The sequence below is a fragment of the Tenrec ecaudatus genome, chromosome 17, assembly GCF_050624435.1.
Source record: "Tenrec ecaudatus isolate mTenEca1 chromosome 17, mTenEca1.hap1, whole genome shotgun sequence".
In the NCBI taxonomy this organism is placed as follows: Eukaryota; Metazoa; Chordata; class Mammalia; order Afrosoricida; family Tenrecidae; genus Tenrec; species Tenrec ecaudatus.
In genome coordinates, this window is record NC_134546.1 from 62683518 (window position 1) to 62697408 (window position 13891).

The window sequence follows — 13891 nt, forward strand, 5'->3', positions numbered from 1 at the left end:
AAATCTCCCCCTCCTTGCTTCGAAGGAGTATTCTGGCTGTCCTTGTTCCAAGACAGCTCCTTGTTTTTCTGGCAGTCCAGGGTACTTTCAGTAGTCTTTGCCAATATTTTCAGTATTCTTGGTCACCACCACATCCTTACTTTTTGTCCAGTTTTCACATGCACGTGAGGTGATTGAACACACCATGGCTTAGGTCAGGTGCACCTTACACCTCCAAGTACGATCCTTGCTCTTTCCCGCCTTAAAGAGGGCTGGTGTCACGCAGCTGCCCATGTGCGGTTTGATTTCCCCACTCTGTCTGCATGGATCCAAGTAACACGGAATCCTTGAGGCAACATGGACATCCTGAAGGCCAGTATGGACTGAGCGTATTGCTAGCCAATTCCCAATGGTTATCTCTTTAAATTCTCACCACCAACCCACCAGGCAGGTATCAATATTGCCCCTAATTTACAGATGAGGGAACTGAGACTTGAGGAACTGAAGTAGTTGACCAATAGCCACTTTCCTAGTAAGAATGGGACTCAACCAAGGGGTCCGTGAGGGACTCCATATTCAGAGAAGTGCCTGCCCATGAGGCGAGACAGTCTCTTAGTTACTCTGAATGTTCAATTACCCAGACAAATCTACCCCAACACCTATTCTGCTCAAAAGGGGGTACACTGGGTCAACCTGGAACTCATCCCTGGAGGGCCCATTCTGACTCATAGCCACCCTCTACAGAGTTTCCTAGGCTGTAAATCTTAGAGCAGCGGGTCTTAACCTGTGGGCTGCGACCCCTTAGGGGGTCCAATGACTCTTTCACAGGGGTCGCCCGATTCATAACAGTAGTAAAATGACAGTGATGACGTAGCAACAAAAACAATTTGATGGTTGGGGAGTCACCACAACATGAAGAAGTGTATGAAAGGGCCGCGGCATGAGGAAGGCTGAGAACCACTGCCTTATAGGAACGGACAGTCTCATCTCTCTCCCAGAGCTACTGGTGGGCTTGAACCACTAACCTTTTGGTTAGTAGTGCAATACTTACTTGACAGTGCCAGCAAGGCTCCTTTGTCAACCTAGAATAAGAGTCGAAAAGACTCAAATGGGCAACTCAACTATTTGGCCACTCTCGGTGATGGCAGAATTACCACAAGCGGGTACCTTGAACCACAAGCAAAGTATTTTCTCACAGTTGAGGAGACCAGAAGTCTGAATGCAGGGCTCTGGAGGAAACCATTCACTCTCCATTGGCTCAGGGGAAAGGCCCTTGTCTCTTCTGAGCTTCTGTGCCTGGGCCTCCTCGTATGGCCCAGCATCTTCCCCTGCCCATCTCTGCTTGCCCTCTGGTCCTAACCTGCTCTTTCTCTCCTTCACAGGAGATTGCCTCAGGACATAGCCTATGACACCCTGCCTCACTGACATCACAAAGACACCCCATTTCCAAATGGGATGATGGCAAGTTGTTTGGCAGGGGTCCCCGAGTCGGGTCTGCCTCACAGCAACCCACGTACAACTGAACGGAGCGCTGCCTGCTCCCGGGCCGGCTCAGTGGTCGCTATGCTGGAGCCGGGGCCACAGCGGTTAGGTTTGACCACTGAGGTTTGCAGAGTGGGGGTGGGGACACCGTAACATCCATAACAGCTCCCATCCCAAAGTGCAGTTCGACGTGTTAGCCATTTGATTGTGAAGATAGGCCACTCAAAACTCTTTTCAAAATTCCTTTTAAAAATAGAATGTGATTTCTTCAAACACGTTTAGTTTCTAGTTACAACATGAATATCGCTATAGCAAACCTGGAAAATGCAGAAATGCACAGAGAAAAGAAAGAAAGATAAAATATCACCCCATCCCACTGCCTGAGAAAACCCTTGCTAATATTTCATTTTATAACCTGTCATCTTTTTCTGTGTTTATCAATACACAGTTTATCAATACCAGCCAACCAACCAAAAGACCAACCAACCAACAAACTAACTAACCAGCCAAAAAAGAGTTTGTGGTGTTTGCTGTGCGTTCCCCATCTAACCACCTGGTCTAACCGGCCTTTGAGAAGCGCCAGGCTGGCATGTTGATCAAAGGATGCTCTCCAAAGTGCTCACTCAGGAGGCTGCTGGTGGCAAAAGCTGAGTCCCAGGAACTGACCTGGAGAGAGGTCCTTTCCATCTCTGCAGCTGCCCAACGATGTCGTCAAGGGAAAGTGAGGCAGCTCCCCTGTGCCACAGGAGAGGGAAAGCATTCAAGAGCAGTCCAGGGAAGCCTGTGTGTGCTTTCCACAGGTCTGTTGAGAACAGAAGCCCTGCCCTGCGGGACACACACACACACACACACACACACACACACACACACACACGGTGGGGGTCACAGAGGAAGGCATTTCAAGGAGGGGCTGGCCTGGAGATTGTCAAGCCTGAGGTCTTTGGGAAAGGGCCTCTGTCCAGTGTCCCCAGAGCACTTTGCTAGCAGGTGGCAGGAGGTGTGGGATCCATGCTGGTATCCTCACTAGCTGAGGGAGGTCACTGACTCAGTTTACAGCGGTGCTATCAGAAACCCAGCCTCACTGCTTCACAGCGGCCCTGGATTAACAGAGTGCGAGAACCCCCGTGGGGTTCTGAGACTGTCCATCTTTATGGGGGTGCAACGCCTTAGCTTTCTCCTGTGGAGGGGCTGCTGCTGCGGGAGCGGCTCGTGATTTTGAACTGCTTGGCCCGGCAGTTAGCAGCCCAACGCACACCCCATTATAATACCAGGGCCCCGAGTAACAATCCCATCCCGATCAAACTGGTGTGGAAATGAATGAGGAACAACCTCATAGGATTGTCCTGTAATCGATGGAAGTAATTCATGTAAAGCATTAGCACAATGGTTGGCACCTCGTCAGTGCTGGACAAATACTACTCGTCATTGTCATTGTTGTGACCGTTATGGAATGAAAAGTAATGGAGTTTTCCATGAGCCTTTTGAAGCCCCTTTGCATCATTATATCGATAAATGTAAAACAAAACAAAAAGAAGCCTTTCATAGTGTTTTCACTATATACATAAAAACTTGATTCTCATGTGTGGACCAGTATTCTGGAAATTACTAAAACCATAATCGAAGAAAGTCAAGATTTTTAAAATAGAAATGTTTAATACTTTTCCCCCCTTATGGTACACCATGAAGAAGTGTTTTTGTTATAAAATGTAAGTAGTAGATGAAAATAGAATGTCCCCTACTGGTAATTAAATAATAGTCAAAAACCATCAGATATGTTTTCACGTCTAAAACAAAAGTGCCAACAGTTGGTAGTATAGAGTTAAGTGTTGGGTTGCTAACTACAAGGTCAGCAGTTCAAACCCACCAGCTGTTCCTTAAGAGACAGTTGAGACAGTCTACTTCTGTAAAGCTTTACAACCTAGGAAGCCCTACATAGATAGGATCAGTATGGTCAGTATGGACTCCACAGTAGGGGGCTTGGGTAGGGTGCTGGTAAGGTTATGGTAAAACTAGTAAGTTTATTCTTTGCTGGTAGCTCTGGAACCTGGTACAACCATCCTAAAAAGTAATATGGCAATTTATAGCAAGAGTCATGAAAATAATTCTCCCTCCTAGGAAAATAATCCAACAGATGAAAAAACAGGTGGATACTGAAATAAAAATAAACAAATCCAGCCCCAAGTGAAAACTCCGAAATAAGCTAAATTTCCAGCTTAGTTGGATGCATTTACTTTATTCTCACTGCCTTCGGGTCAGGGCTGACTCACAGTGACCCCCTGTAGGTCTCTGAGACTGTATTAGACGGTATCAGTGGGAGCAAATGAATACAAGGGAAGATTACAGTCACTAATTGTGCAGACTATGTATAAGCATGGGTAATGTTTACAATTTGAACTAAAATAGTGGCTACACTATTATTGTGGCTATGAGACATAGAAAGGAAATAAAAACGTAGAGGGCTAGATTTAGCATGTGGGCATTAATTGCTAATCGCTGTTCCAATTTTATTTGTCACAAAATTGCTCATAACCAAAAAAATCAGAACCATACCCATTGCCATCAAGTTGAATCCAACTTCTAGTGATCCTGTACAGGTTTCCAAAGCTGTATGTGTTTACAGGAACAGAGAGCCTCATCGTTCTCCTGAGTAGCAGGTGGTGGGTTTGAACCAATAACCTGTGGTTAGCAGTCGTATACTTAATCCAACCAGGACTCCTGTTATTATCTTTCAAATGGCTGTAAGTAACAGAGTCTTGTTGATGGACCTTTTTATTCTCTCTAGGGTTTTTCACTTTTATATTTAATAATATGATTTTTTAAAAATCTCACCTGCCCAAAAAAGAAAGAAAGAAAAGGAAACACTTAAAACAAAATGATTCAAACACAGCAAAACCTTTGGAGAGATCTGCTGGGCCAGTTTAATTCAAGGCAGATAGGTCAACTCAGAGAGTTATGGTAGCTGTTTTTGGCTCCAATAGAGCCATCTTGACAGATTTTCTCAAAGATCACAGGAAAATTACAGACCCTCATGCGGAAGAAGTTCTAGGAAAACCACATCGCAGAGGAAAAGGCCAGGAAGTTGTGCTAAAGAACGTTTTCTCTATCACGACAACGCACCTGCTCTTCTTCAAGGGTAACAAGGGCTGTCCTCTGTGACTTGTATTGGGAAACCTTGCCCCACCCACCCTACAGCCCAGACTGTACCCCCTCAGACTTCTTTTTGTTCCCCAGACTGGAAGAAGGTTTCAGAGGAATATAGTTGAAATCACAGTGCACAGACTTCTCTGGGGAAGGGTTACGGACAAAAACACTGCCTTCAGGAGATACTGCACAGACCGCTGCAACTCACGGCCGGAGCGCCAACGCCAAGTCCTGGTGCCCCTGTAGCCCTGGGCAGAAGTGCCCTGGGGGTTTCTCAGACTGGAGTAGCAAGCTCCGTCTGTCTCCCGCAGAGCGGTGGTCCCACCGGCTCGCCTTGCCGACGCAGCCCAATATGGAACCACCACACAGCCAGGGCGCCTCATTTAGACCTAGGTGGCAGGGTCTGGGGACAAACAATAGCTTCACATTTTGATGGTTTTTAAACATTAGTATTATTAAAGGCTTGTTGAATCAAGGTTCTGTGACATTGTAGCAATACTTGTTCGCTTACTCCTGTCAACTGGCTTAGCTGTTTTACACAGAGAAACGGAGTCACACCGATCTCCCGCAAAGCGGCCGCACCAAGCAAAGCGGCTGCACCAAGGGCATCAAGGCCACCAAACCTCCAAGGAACCGAGAGGGAAGACCTACCATTTAACCAAGAAGCCCGAGAGCGGGTGTTGGTGGGGGAGGAGCTCCAAGTCCAAGTCCAAGTGTGTCTGGGTCTTTCAACATCATCTTAAGCAAGCCTGTCCAGGAGCTTTCTCCCATAGAGACGTGCCTTGCTTTGCGTCAGCCTAAGCCTTTCTCCTGATGACTATGCCAACTCACGGGGACCCTCCTAAGGGAAAATCAGTATTCCTGGTTGGAGGACGGGAGCCTGGAGTGCGTGAAAGTGTGCGACTTCAATGAGCCTCGGCAAGCACTGGGTATTCCAGTGAGTGGACTTGATGAATCTCCTTGGGGGAGAACGCTGTGCTGTAGATCGGAAGAAGAAAGCACAAAGGTATGGGGTCCGAGTGGGGTTCTTCCACGGGCAGGAGGGTGAGAAATGAAAGGGGGAAGATAGGGGCCTGGAAGCAGACAGTAAAGCAAAGCTGGGCCCGCCTTCATCATGCCACGAGCGAGCGTGGTGCCCTGCCATGCCATGGCTGCTTTCCCGTGGAAGTGTCTCAAGGTGAGGCTGGTTAGCATACTTTGGTCAGTTCAAATGACCAACTCCCCGAGAATTGTGAAAGCAAGCAGCGCGCTGTTCTCTGGGGGCATCGTGTAACATCACCTACCACCTGTCAACCCCGATTTTTTAAAATGTGATACAGCCGGCTTCAGAACTTTGTTTCAAGTCTCAACAGCAACCAGTCAAACAGCAACTTCGGCACTGCTGTGGGTCAGAACCAGAGTCTGTCCCAGCACACAGTGACCCGCTCTCTAGACAACAAAATGAAGCCCCCTCTCCTCCTGGAGCAGAAAAAAAGTGATCTTTATATCAGATCCTTGAGTCCACTCCAAACACTGCCTACAGAAAATCAATCTCTGCACCGGGTGCAAGAGAATCTCAAAACGGTTCAAACGTCCATAAACAGCACCGCTGTTAATCTGTTGCCTACAACACACCAATGAGAAAAATCATGGTATCGTGTCATAAACTGCTATGCAAATGATGCTATTTGTAAGTATTAACATAATTTAGTGCTTACAGTCATATTCTCATTTCTAATAATTCTCCCAGAATGGAGTCTTTCCCTGGACTCTTAGCCTGCAGGATAGTCTTTCATCAAGAAACTGAAATTTTTAATAACCTGCCAGCATATGTTGTATGTGCCAGGGTGAGCTTGATGATACAACATCTTCATTATCAAAAGGAACAGGTCTACAAACTGTAATAGGACATTAAAACATGCCTGTGCTCATAAAGTAATGCTTTGATGTCTAAATGTGCACCATTACGGTGGTTGAGAACAAAAGAGAATTCTACTCCGAAATCCTCAATAATAGTTACTATGCCAGTGGGGATTGCAGGGCACTCCCCCGGAATACAATTTAACTGGGAATGCAAACAGATGTCAATAAGTCTCTTACAAAACAAACAAACAAACAAAACCAGGAAACGAAAGAAAAGAAAGGCTTTCCAGAACAGTTTAATTTAAAATATTTATTTTTGGCTTCTCACCTCACCAAAACCTAAACACAGGTCTTAAGACTGTAAAAAGATTCCTGAAAAAAATATTTTCCCTTGTTTAAAAAAAATGACTTGGACATAGATTATTAATTATTCAAGAGTTTCACATTTAAAAGCATTCAAGGTAATGCCCAATGTATGTGGTGGCTATTTAACAGGGTACCGTTTGCAAAGCTTCTTAAACTCTGGGTTGTGACCCCTTTCAGGTGGGGGTCATTCTGAACATGCAAAAATTAACTCAAGATATCAACTATGTCATCAATCTGAGGAGTTTCTAGCCCCTGCTACAGATTTCTTGAGTAAAAAGGGGTCACGAGAGGAAAACGTTTAAGAAGCTCCAGATTGAAACAAAATATGGAGCAATCAGACTTCTAAGTCCAACTCCATCAATGGCCAGTATTTTGCTTTAAAAAACAAACAAACGAGAAATGCTTAAAACAAACAAAAACCAGAAATGCTTAAAGTCAAACGCTTCAAATGTATCAGGAGAATCTTGAAAAATAATTGGTTTGAAATACTGGCGGCAGCAAGCACGTTTCACATTATTTCCATTTAAAAACCAAAGAGAGCCCAAGCCCCAAGCCCAAACACACTTTCCCCCTCTCCACAGTTCTGTTTTACAAAGAAGACTCTCACGGAGGGAAAGGACGTCCGGCTCTCGGAGAGCACAGACAAGGGAAAGCTCCGTGTGTTTCCAAGTTAAATACGCTTTCCTTGTTTTATGGTTTTTGTTCCCCTAGGAGGAAAGTAATTCACTTTGGTATCCTGTAAATGACATGCAAAAGGCTGGCCGTGACAGGTCACTGCACTTAGCACCTTTACTGGCGGGCGGGAAGAGAAGGCCCAGGATAGATCCTGGGGAGCACAATAACATTTGTCACAGGGAGTTCTCGCTCGACACAGTCATCGTCTCCCTTCCACAAGAGTCAGGCGGTTCCCTCTAGTGTGCCCCTCCCTTTCTATCACGTGCGTCTCGATTCATTGGGTGCTATGACTAGTGGGTGCTCAAAGCAGGTGCAGAGCACGGGCCGAGCCCACTGCTCTGTGTCAGGCAGGGAACTGGTGTCTAACGTGGCCTCATCCTGTCTACCTGACCCAGCAGGTCAGGGGCAGCCGGCAGCCGGATGAACAGCAGGCCTCTGGCTGCCGACTGGGGTTGCTTCGAGAAGGATGGCTTTCATTTGCATGCTAGATCATGTGCAATTATTTTTAACAGCGACGTCAATTAGGAGTGAACTGAGAGGCTGTACAATTCAATGTGTCCCCCTACCAATGGACACGGGGAGGTCTACACAGAGCGAGGCCTCAAACTTCCAAACTCTTGGTCAGCGGAGGGGGCCCTGAGCGGGATGCGCTATTTCCGAAGCTTCTCCTGGGGAGCAGCCGTGGTTTACGTTCCCTTGGGTTATCTTCAAGCACAAACACAAACCCTGACAGGATCCTGTTTGCTAATAGAGTTTCTCTCGTAACGGAACGCAGCTTCGAAACAGTTGTCAGAATTGAAGTGATGAGAGCCTCTTGGAGCCAATGATGATGATGATGATGATGTTTGGTTTTCACCTGAGCCGTCAAAAGTGATTACTTCACTATCAATTTGTAGACAGGGCGAGGACTTGTAGGGCCCAAGGGGTGGGTGTGATTAAGCTTCTAATCAGCCCCGTTCACTTTGTGCGCTGGGGCTAATGGCACCCATCCCACCAGAACAGCAGCGAGGCCTCACTGCTGGTAGGTGATGGAGTCGAGTCTAGAAGAAATCATGCTGACGCTGACTCATGGGGACCCCATAGGACGGGATGGCACTGCTCCTGGGGATTCCGAGACTGTGGCCCCACCCTTACCCTCCCACCCCACAGGGACTCCCGTAAGTGTACAAGGAAGAGGCTCCCTTTGCTCGCTGGAGAAGGTCTCTCTCCTGTTGACAGACACCATGACTTCCGGCAGCCACTGAACACTCACCTGTGCCCACCTCTTGTGCCAGTCCTCTTGTTTGTACTTGCTGCTCTCCTTGAGGATCCACTTGTAGCACTTGAGGTGGGTGAGGATGTCACAAAACGCAGTCCCGTTTCCTCCAAACTCATTGTTTATTTTAAAGAGCCAGCGCTGGATTTCCAGGTGATCGGCGATCAGCTGACTCAGCTGTTCGATCATCTGTGGGACCAACGACACAGCAGCATTGGAGACAGCTCATTTCCTGAGATGCCAATGCTGCTGCATTCACTCAGCGATCCTTCTCACATGTCTTTGAATGATCGGTTTGCTCAGTTATCTTCCAGTTATGAAGACAGTTTGGGAAGACAAATACATGGAGAAATCATTAACCAATGGGACCAAAGACATGTTTCAATGTATAGTCTTATTAAAAAGAAATTCTGAAATTACCATCTGGCTGTGAAGGCAAAATAAAGACTCCTCCAATATCGGTAATTGGATCTTGGCATGGTATGCTTTCTCAGAGAATTATGTGCTTACTTATTGATTGCTCAAATGATTTTTTTTTATAGTTTCAAGACTATAAAGAGTTATAGGCTTGAAAACTTTAACTGTTCAGAGCTTTGTTGAGCTTTTAAATGCCATAATCTATAAAACATTTCATTTCCCCCCCTCATTAATATACATGAAGTACATTACTTGGCTGGTAATTGGTTATTTGTGATGAAGTGTCTCATACGAACAAGAGGGACACAGGAGAGAACGTGCTGTGGAAGCAAGCACCTTGTCTGGACTACTCACCTACACTGACTGTATTAAGCTTAAATCACATTCCCGCAAGAACTGGACTCAGAGACATTGCAATTTCGGGGATAGAAGTTCAGACTCTGATATACAATGATAGAAGTATAGCGATAGTGAATTAGAATGACATCTAACATTACTGGGCAGCCACAAGGAGCCAGGCACTTGGCGAAGCCCTTTCTGTGGTTTTTTCCCTGTTTCTTCCTCGCCGTCATCTATGAGGTGTTTTTTGGTTCTGACTCATCTCCCTCATTGGAGAGAGAACTGCCTCATTGGCCTTTCTTGGTCGTAATCTTTATGGAAGCAGGTCTTTCTGGGCAAGTGGATTTGAACCGCCAACCTCTCAGTTAGCAGCGGAGTAGTACTTCATCATTGTGCCACCTCTAAGATGGGCATCATCATTATGAGCAAACAACCAATAACAGATTCAAATATGAAATGAGCCTTTAAAATGCATCCGATTTAGGTGGTACTTAATGATAGATTTTTATTCTGAGTTATTGTAGAGGAAAAGTCACCTGAAAATCGAAAACCAATCTCTTATTCCTGACGCTCCTTTTTTGTTTTTAGATTTTAAAAAATTGCAAGTTAGGTGGGGGCTTATATTTTAGATCATCAAGTTTGTATTCAGCAGTTTAAACCATACATACTCCCCCAACAGCTTACTCCTTCACGTGCTCTTGGATTTCTCGACCCCTTTTGAAGAGTATGATCTCCTTTTACACCCAAGTTAACACCTGTCAACTGTCGAGCTTGTTGCTGTATCTCCTCCCCCTTATTTGCCCCGCCTTGGCCAACTCCCAAGTCTGTTCCCTTTGCTATGAAAGTCTTTAACCTGTCCCCCACCACCCCAGTGGTTTCATATACTATTTGTCCCTTTTTGTGATTGGCTGATTTCACTCAGCATACTATTGTCCAGGTACATCCATGCCATTAGGTGTTTGGGGGTTTCATCATTGTTTCTTAGCAATGTACAGTATTCCATTGTGTTTATGTACCGGTTTCTTCTTATTATTTTTTTAGAAAAATCATTTTAATGGGGGACTCTTACAGATCTTATAACAGACCATCATTCAATTGTGTTAAGCACACTTGTACATATATTGCCATCAACATATCCAAAACAATTTCTTTCTACTTGAGCCCTTGGTATCAGCTCCTCTTTTTTCCCTTCCCTTCCCTCTCCCACCCTCCCACCCTCATGAAACCTTGATCAATTATTTATTATTATTGTTCTTTTGTGTCTTAGACTGCCCATTGTCTCCCTGTACCCACCTTTCTGTTATATATCAAACTTTGTGATGGGTTCCCCCTTTCCCTCACCCCCACCATACGCCTACCCTCATGCTATCACTACTTCCACTACTGTTCTCGAGAGGTTTATCTGTCCTGAAATCCATGTGTCAAGAGCTCTTATTTGTACCAATGTGTATTCTCCTGTCTAGCCAGATTTGTAAGGTGGAACTGGGTCATGGTAGTGGAGGGGAGGAAGTATTCAGGAACTAGAGAAAATGATGTGTGTTTCATCGGAGGCTATTGAATCATCCCCTCCTTGTAACCTTTCTGTGGGGGATGTCCAATTGTCTACAGGTGGGCGTTGGGTCTCCACTCCAACCCCCCTTAGTAGCATTGACATAGTTGTTTGTTTGGATCTTTTGACACCTGATACCTGCTCCCGCGGGCACCGCATGATCGCACAGGCTGGTGTGCTTCTTTCATGTGGGCTTATGTGCTTCCCTGATAGATGGCTGCTTGTTTAACTTCAAGACTTTAAGACCCGAGATGCTATGTCTTTTGATAGCCAGGCACCAGCTACTTTCTTTACCACATTTGCTTAGGCACCCACTTTGTCTTCACTGATCTTGTCAAGAAGGCGAGTATCAAAGCGCCGGGTTATTAGAACAAGATATTCCTGTGCTAAGGGAGGCCTTGAGTAGAGATCCAAAGTCCATCTGCTAGCGTAATATTTAACAGAAATATATATACATAGGTCTGGATCTCTTTCATTATAAATTAATATATTTATATATACATGCCTATAGCTAGACCTCTATAAATAGCTTTGACCTCCTACTTCTTTCCTCTGTTTCCTTTCACCTTCCTCCTGTCCCACTATCATGTTTACACTCCATTTGGCTCTCAGTAATGCCTCTTGGATACATTGTACTTGATCAAACCCCGCCAGGCATTCTATGCCCTCCTCGCCATCAATTTTAGATCTCTTGTTATTCCCTTATCCCTGAGTTTGCTGGCTCCCCCTCCTCTTCTTCCATGTTCCCGCAGAACAAAGGGTCCCATTGTTTTCTCCTCAGGATTGTTCGTCCTGCCTATCTTATATAGATAGACATTGGGCAAAAGTAAAAGAAAAAGAAACCATTTTTTAAAAAAGAAAGAAAACCAGTAGATAGTCCCAGGTCTGTTGACCCTTATGTATGTTTTCCGAGAAGTCTGATGATGTGCCCATCTCTTAACCCTTCTCCACTGATGACAATTCCATCTTCTTGCTGTGCGAACACTGCTTTTCTGCACATCACTGTGCACCTGGCTGTTCCTGCAAGGACTCCGACTTTTAGAGGCTCTCTACCCTGCAGAGGGAGGGATTGCTGGGCCCAGTGGCCTTCCTGGTCCCAGCAGTTGGAAGTACCACTGTGTCACTTTCCGGTGGAGTGGCAGCACAGAATGACCCGCCTCTCAGCAGTGCATGAGGGGTCCTATCGCTCCGCAGCCTCTCTAGCATTTCTAGAAGTTGTTAGTTTCTGTTTGTTTTTAACTTGCCTGTCAGAGGCACCATTGTTAGTCCCATTTTGCATGTCAGTTTATCGAGGCCTGGAGAATTTAAGTCAGTTGCCAAATATCACTTAGCAGTGAGCAGCAGAGCTGGGACCAACCAGCTTGTCTCGGACTCTGAAGTGGATCCTCAACCGGCAGAAGAGGGGAGAGGGTGGGTCCAAGGAAGTGAGGTGGAAGAGGAGCCAGAGAAGTAATTTTCCTTACAATCACTAAATCGCTTGTGGTGTATTTGAATCAGAAATTCCCATGTTTGGGGCATATATGTGCTCCGCCCCCCAATGAATAATGTGCCCACACATACAATGTGTGTAGTGCATAGGAAACCAATGTGTGTTATTTGCATAACAATACTGTGGTCTATCACAAGATTAGCTATTTATATGTAATCCTGCCCTAGTAGAGCCTCGGAGAGAAAGAACGAACTCATTTGACGCCTGATGACTTCTTGTCCTGTCTGGCTTCTCATCGAGCCCTCCCAGCTCTCCTTCCCAGCATTCTCTCTTGAGCAGGCCGAGTGCTGTTCGTGGCTACAGTCTCTCGGCCTAAGGAAGTCTCTGCTGTACTCTGCTTCTCTTCTCTTTTGAGGAGTCCGTTTGGCCCACCAAGTGGATTTTATTTTTTTTTCAAGCGTGAAAGGGCACAGGAGTTATTGTTCTGACGAAGTGTGTAGTTGCAAGGTTAAAGTGATCTCGATAAAGGCAAAACCTGCTTTGTCGAGCTGCGTCTATCCAGAATCATCCTGGAGACGTTATACGACGTGGCTCGTGGAAGCAACGTCACAGTGGCCACATGTGGGGAACCGTGGTGGTCCCCATGCAGCTGCTGGGTTTCAACTAGATGAACATGGAGTTAGCTCAGCCCCCTAGTAATCCAGGAGCCACTGTGGAGAATGTTCCTGATTCCACTCATCAGATGGCCACAAACACACACCCCGATGATGTCGTACTAAGAAAACACAGGTTCTGTGTTAATCTCATGACTGCTGCATCACGGTCGTTTTTTGTAGAGGTCAAAATGACCTAGCTGAAAGCATCCTTTTGCTAGCGTGTAAAGGCAGGTCTTCTGGGCCTAGTTTCTGATGTCTTGTACATTGCATAACGAGCTTTCAACTACTAACACAATTGTTATCTGTTTCTTCCAAATCCTATTATTTGTTGCTTCTGAGAATCCCATCAACGGGCTTCTGCTGATGGATCCCCTAAAGTAATGACAAGGATCAATAGTATTGTAAAGACCGCGCCACTGGAGAGAATGATGTGCTCTCTCTAAGTGAAAATTGAACAGTGCTTTAAAATAGCATCACCATTTTTGATTACTTCACCAAATCTGTCCATAATTCATACGGCACATATCCGCCGGAGAGAGGATTCGCACAGTCACTTTATGGATCAAACCAGGAAACGCTCTCTGTGCTCACACCGGACTCTGAAGCAACTAAGTACACCACTTAATCATCAGCCAAGTGACTTTATGTTATTCCTAAACTTGGATCATTTTCTGTTTGAATTTATGTTTTTTTTAAAGTGATATATTTTCTTATTTCTTCTATTTATAATGGTAAGGAACAGAAGTGGGAAAATAACCACT

At 45.5% G+C, this 13891-nt stretch overlaps 1 protein-coding gene across 1 annotated transcript in view; it reads right to left on the minus strand.

Annotated features, from left to right (window-relative positions):
* The window catches only part of IQCH (IQ motif containing H), a 208742-nt gene that overhangs the window by 83170 nt on the left and 111681 nt on the right, over positions 1–13891 (minus strand). Inside the window, exon 12 of the mRNA XM_075535753.1 lies at positions 8738–8929. Coding sequence (XP_075391868.1) covers positions 8738–8929 — 192 coding nt within the window. The remainder of the gene's footprint in view (positions 1–8737; positions 8930–13891) is intronic.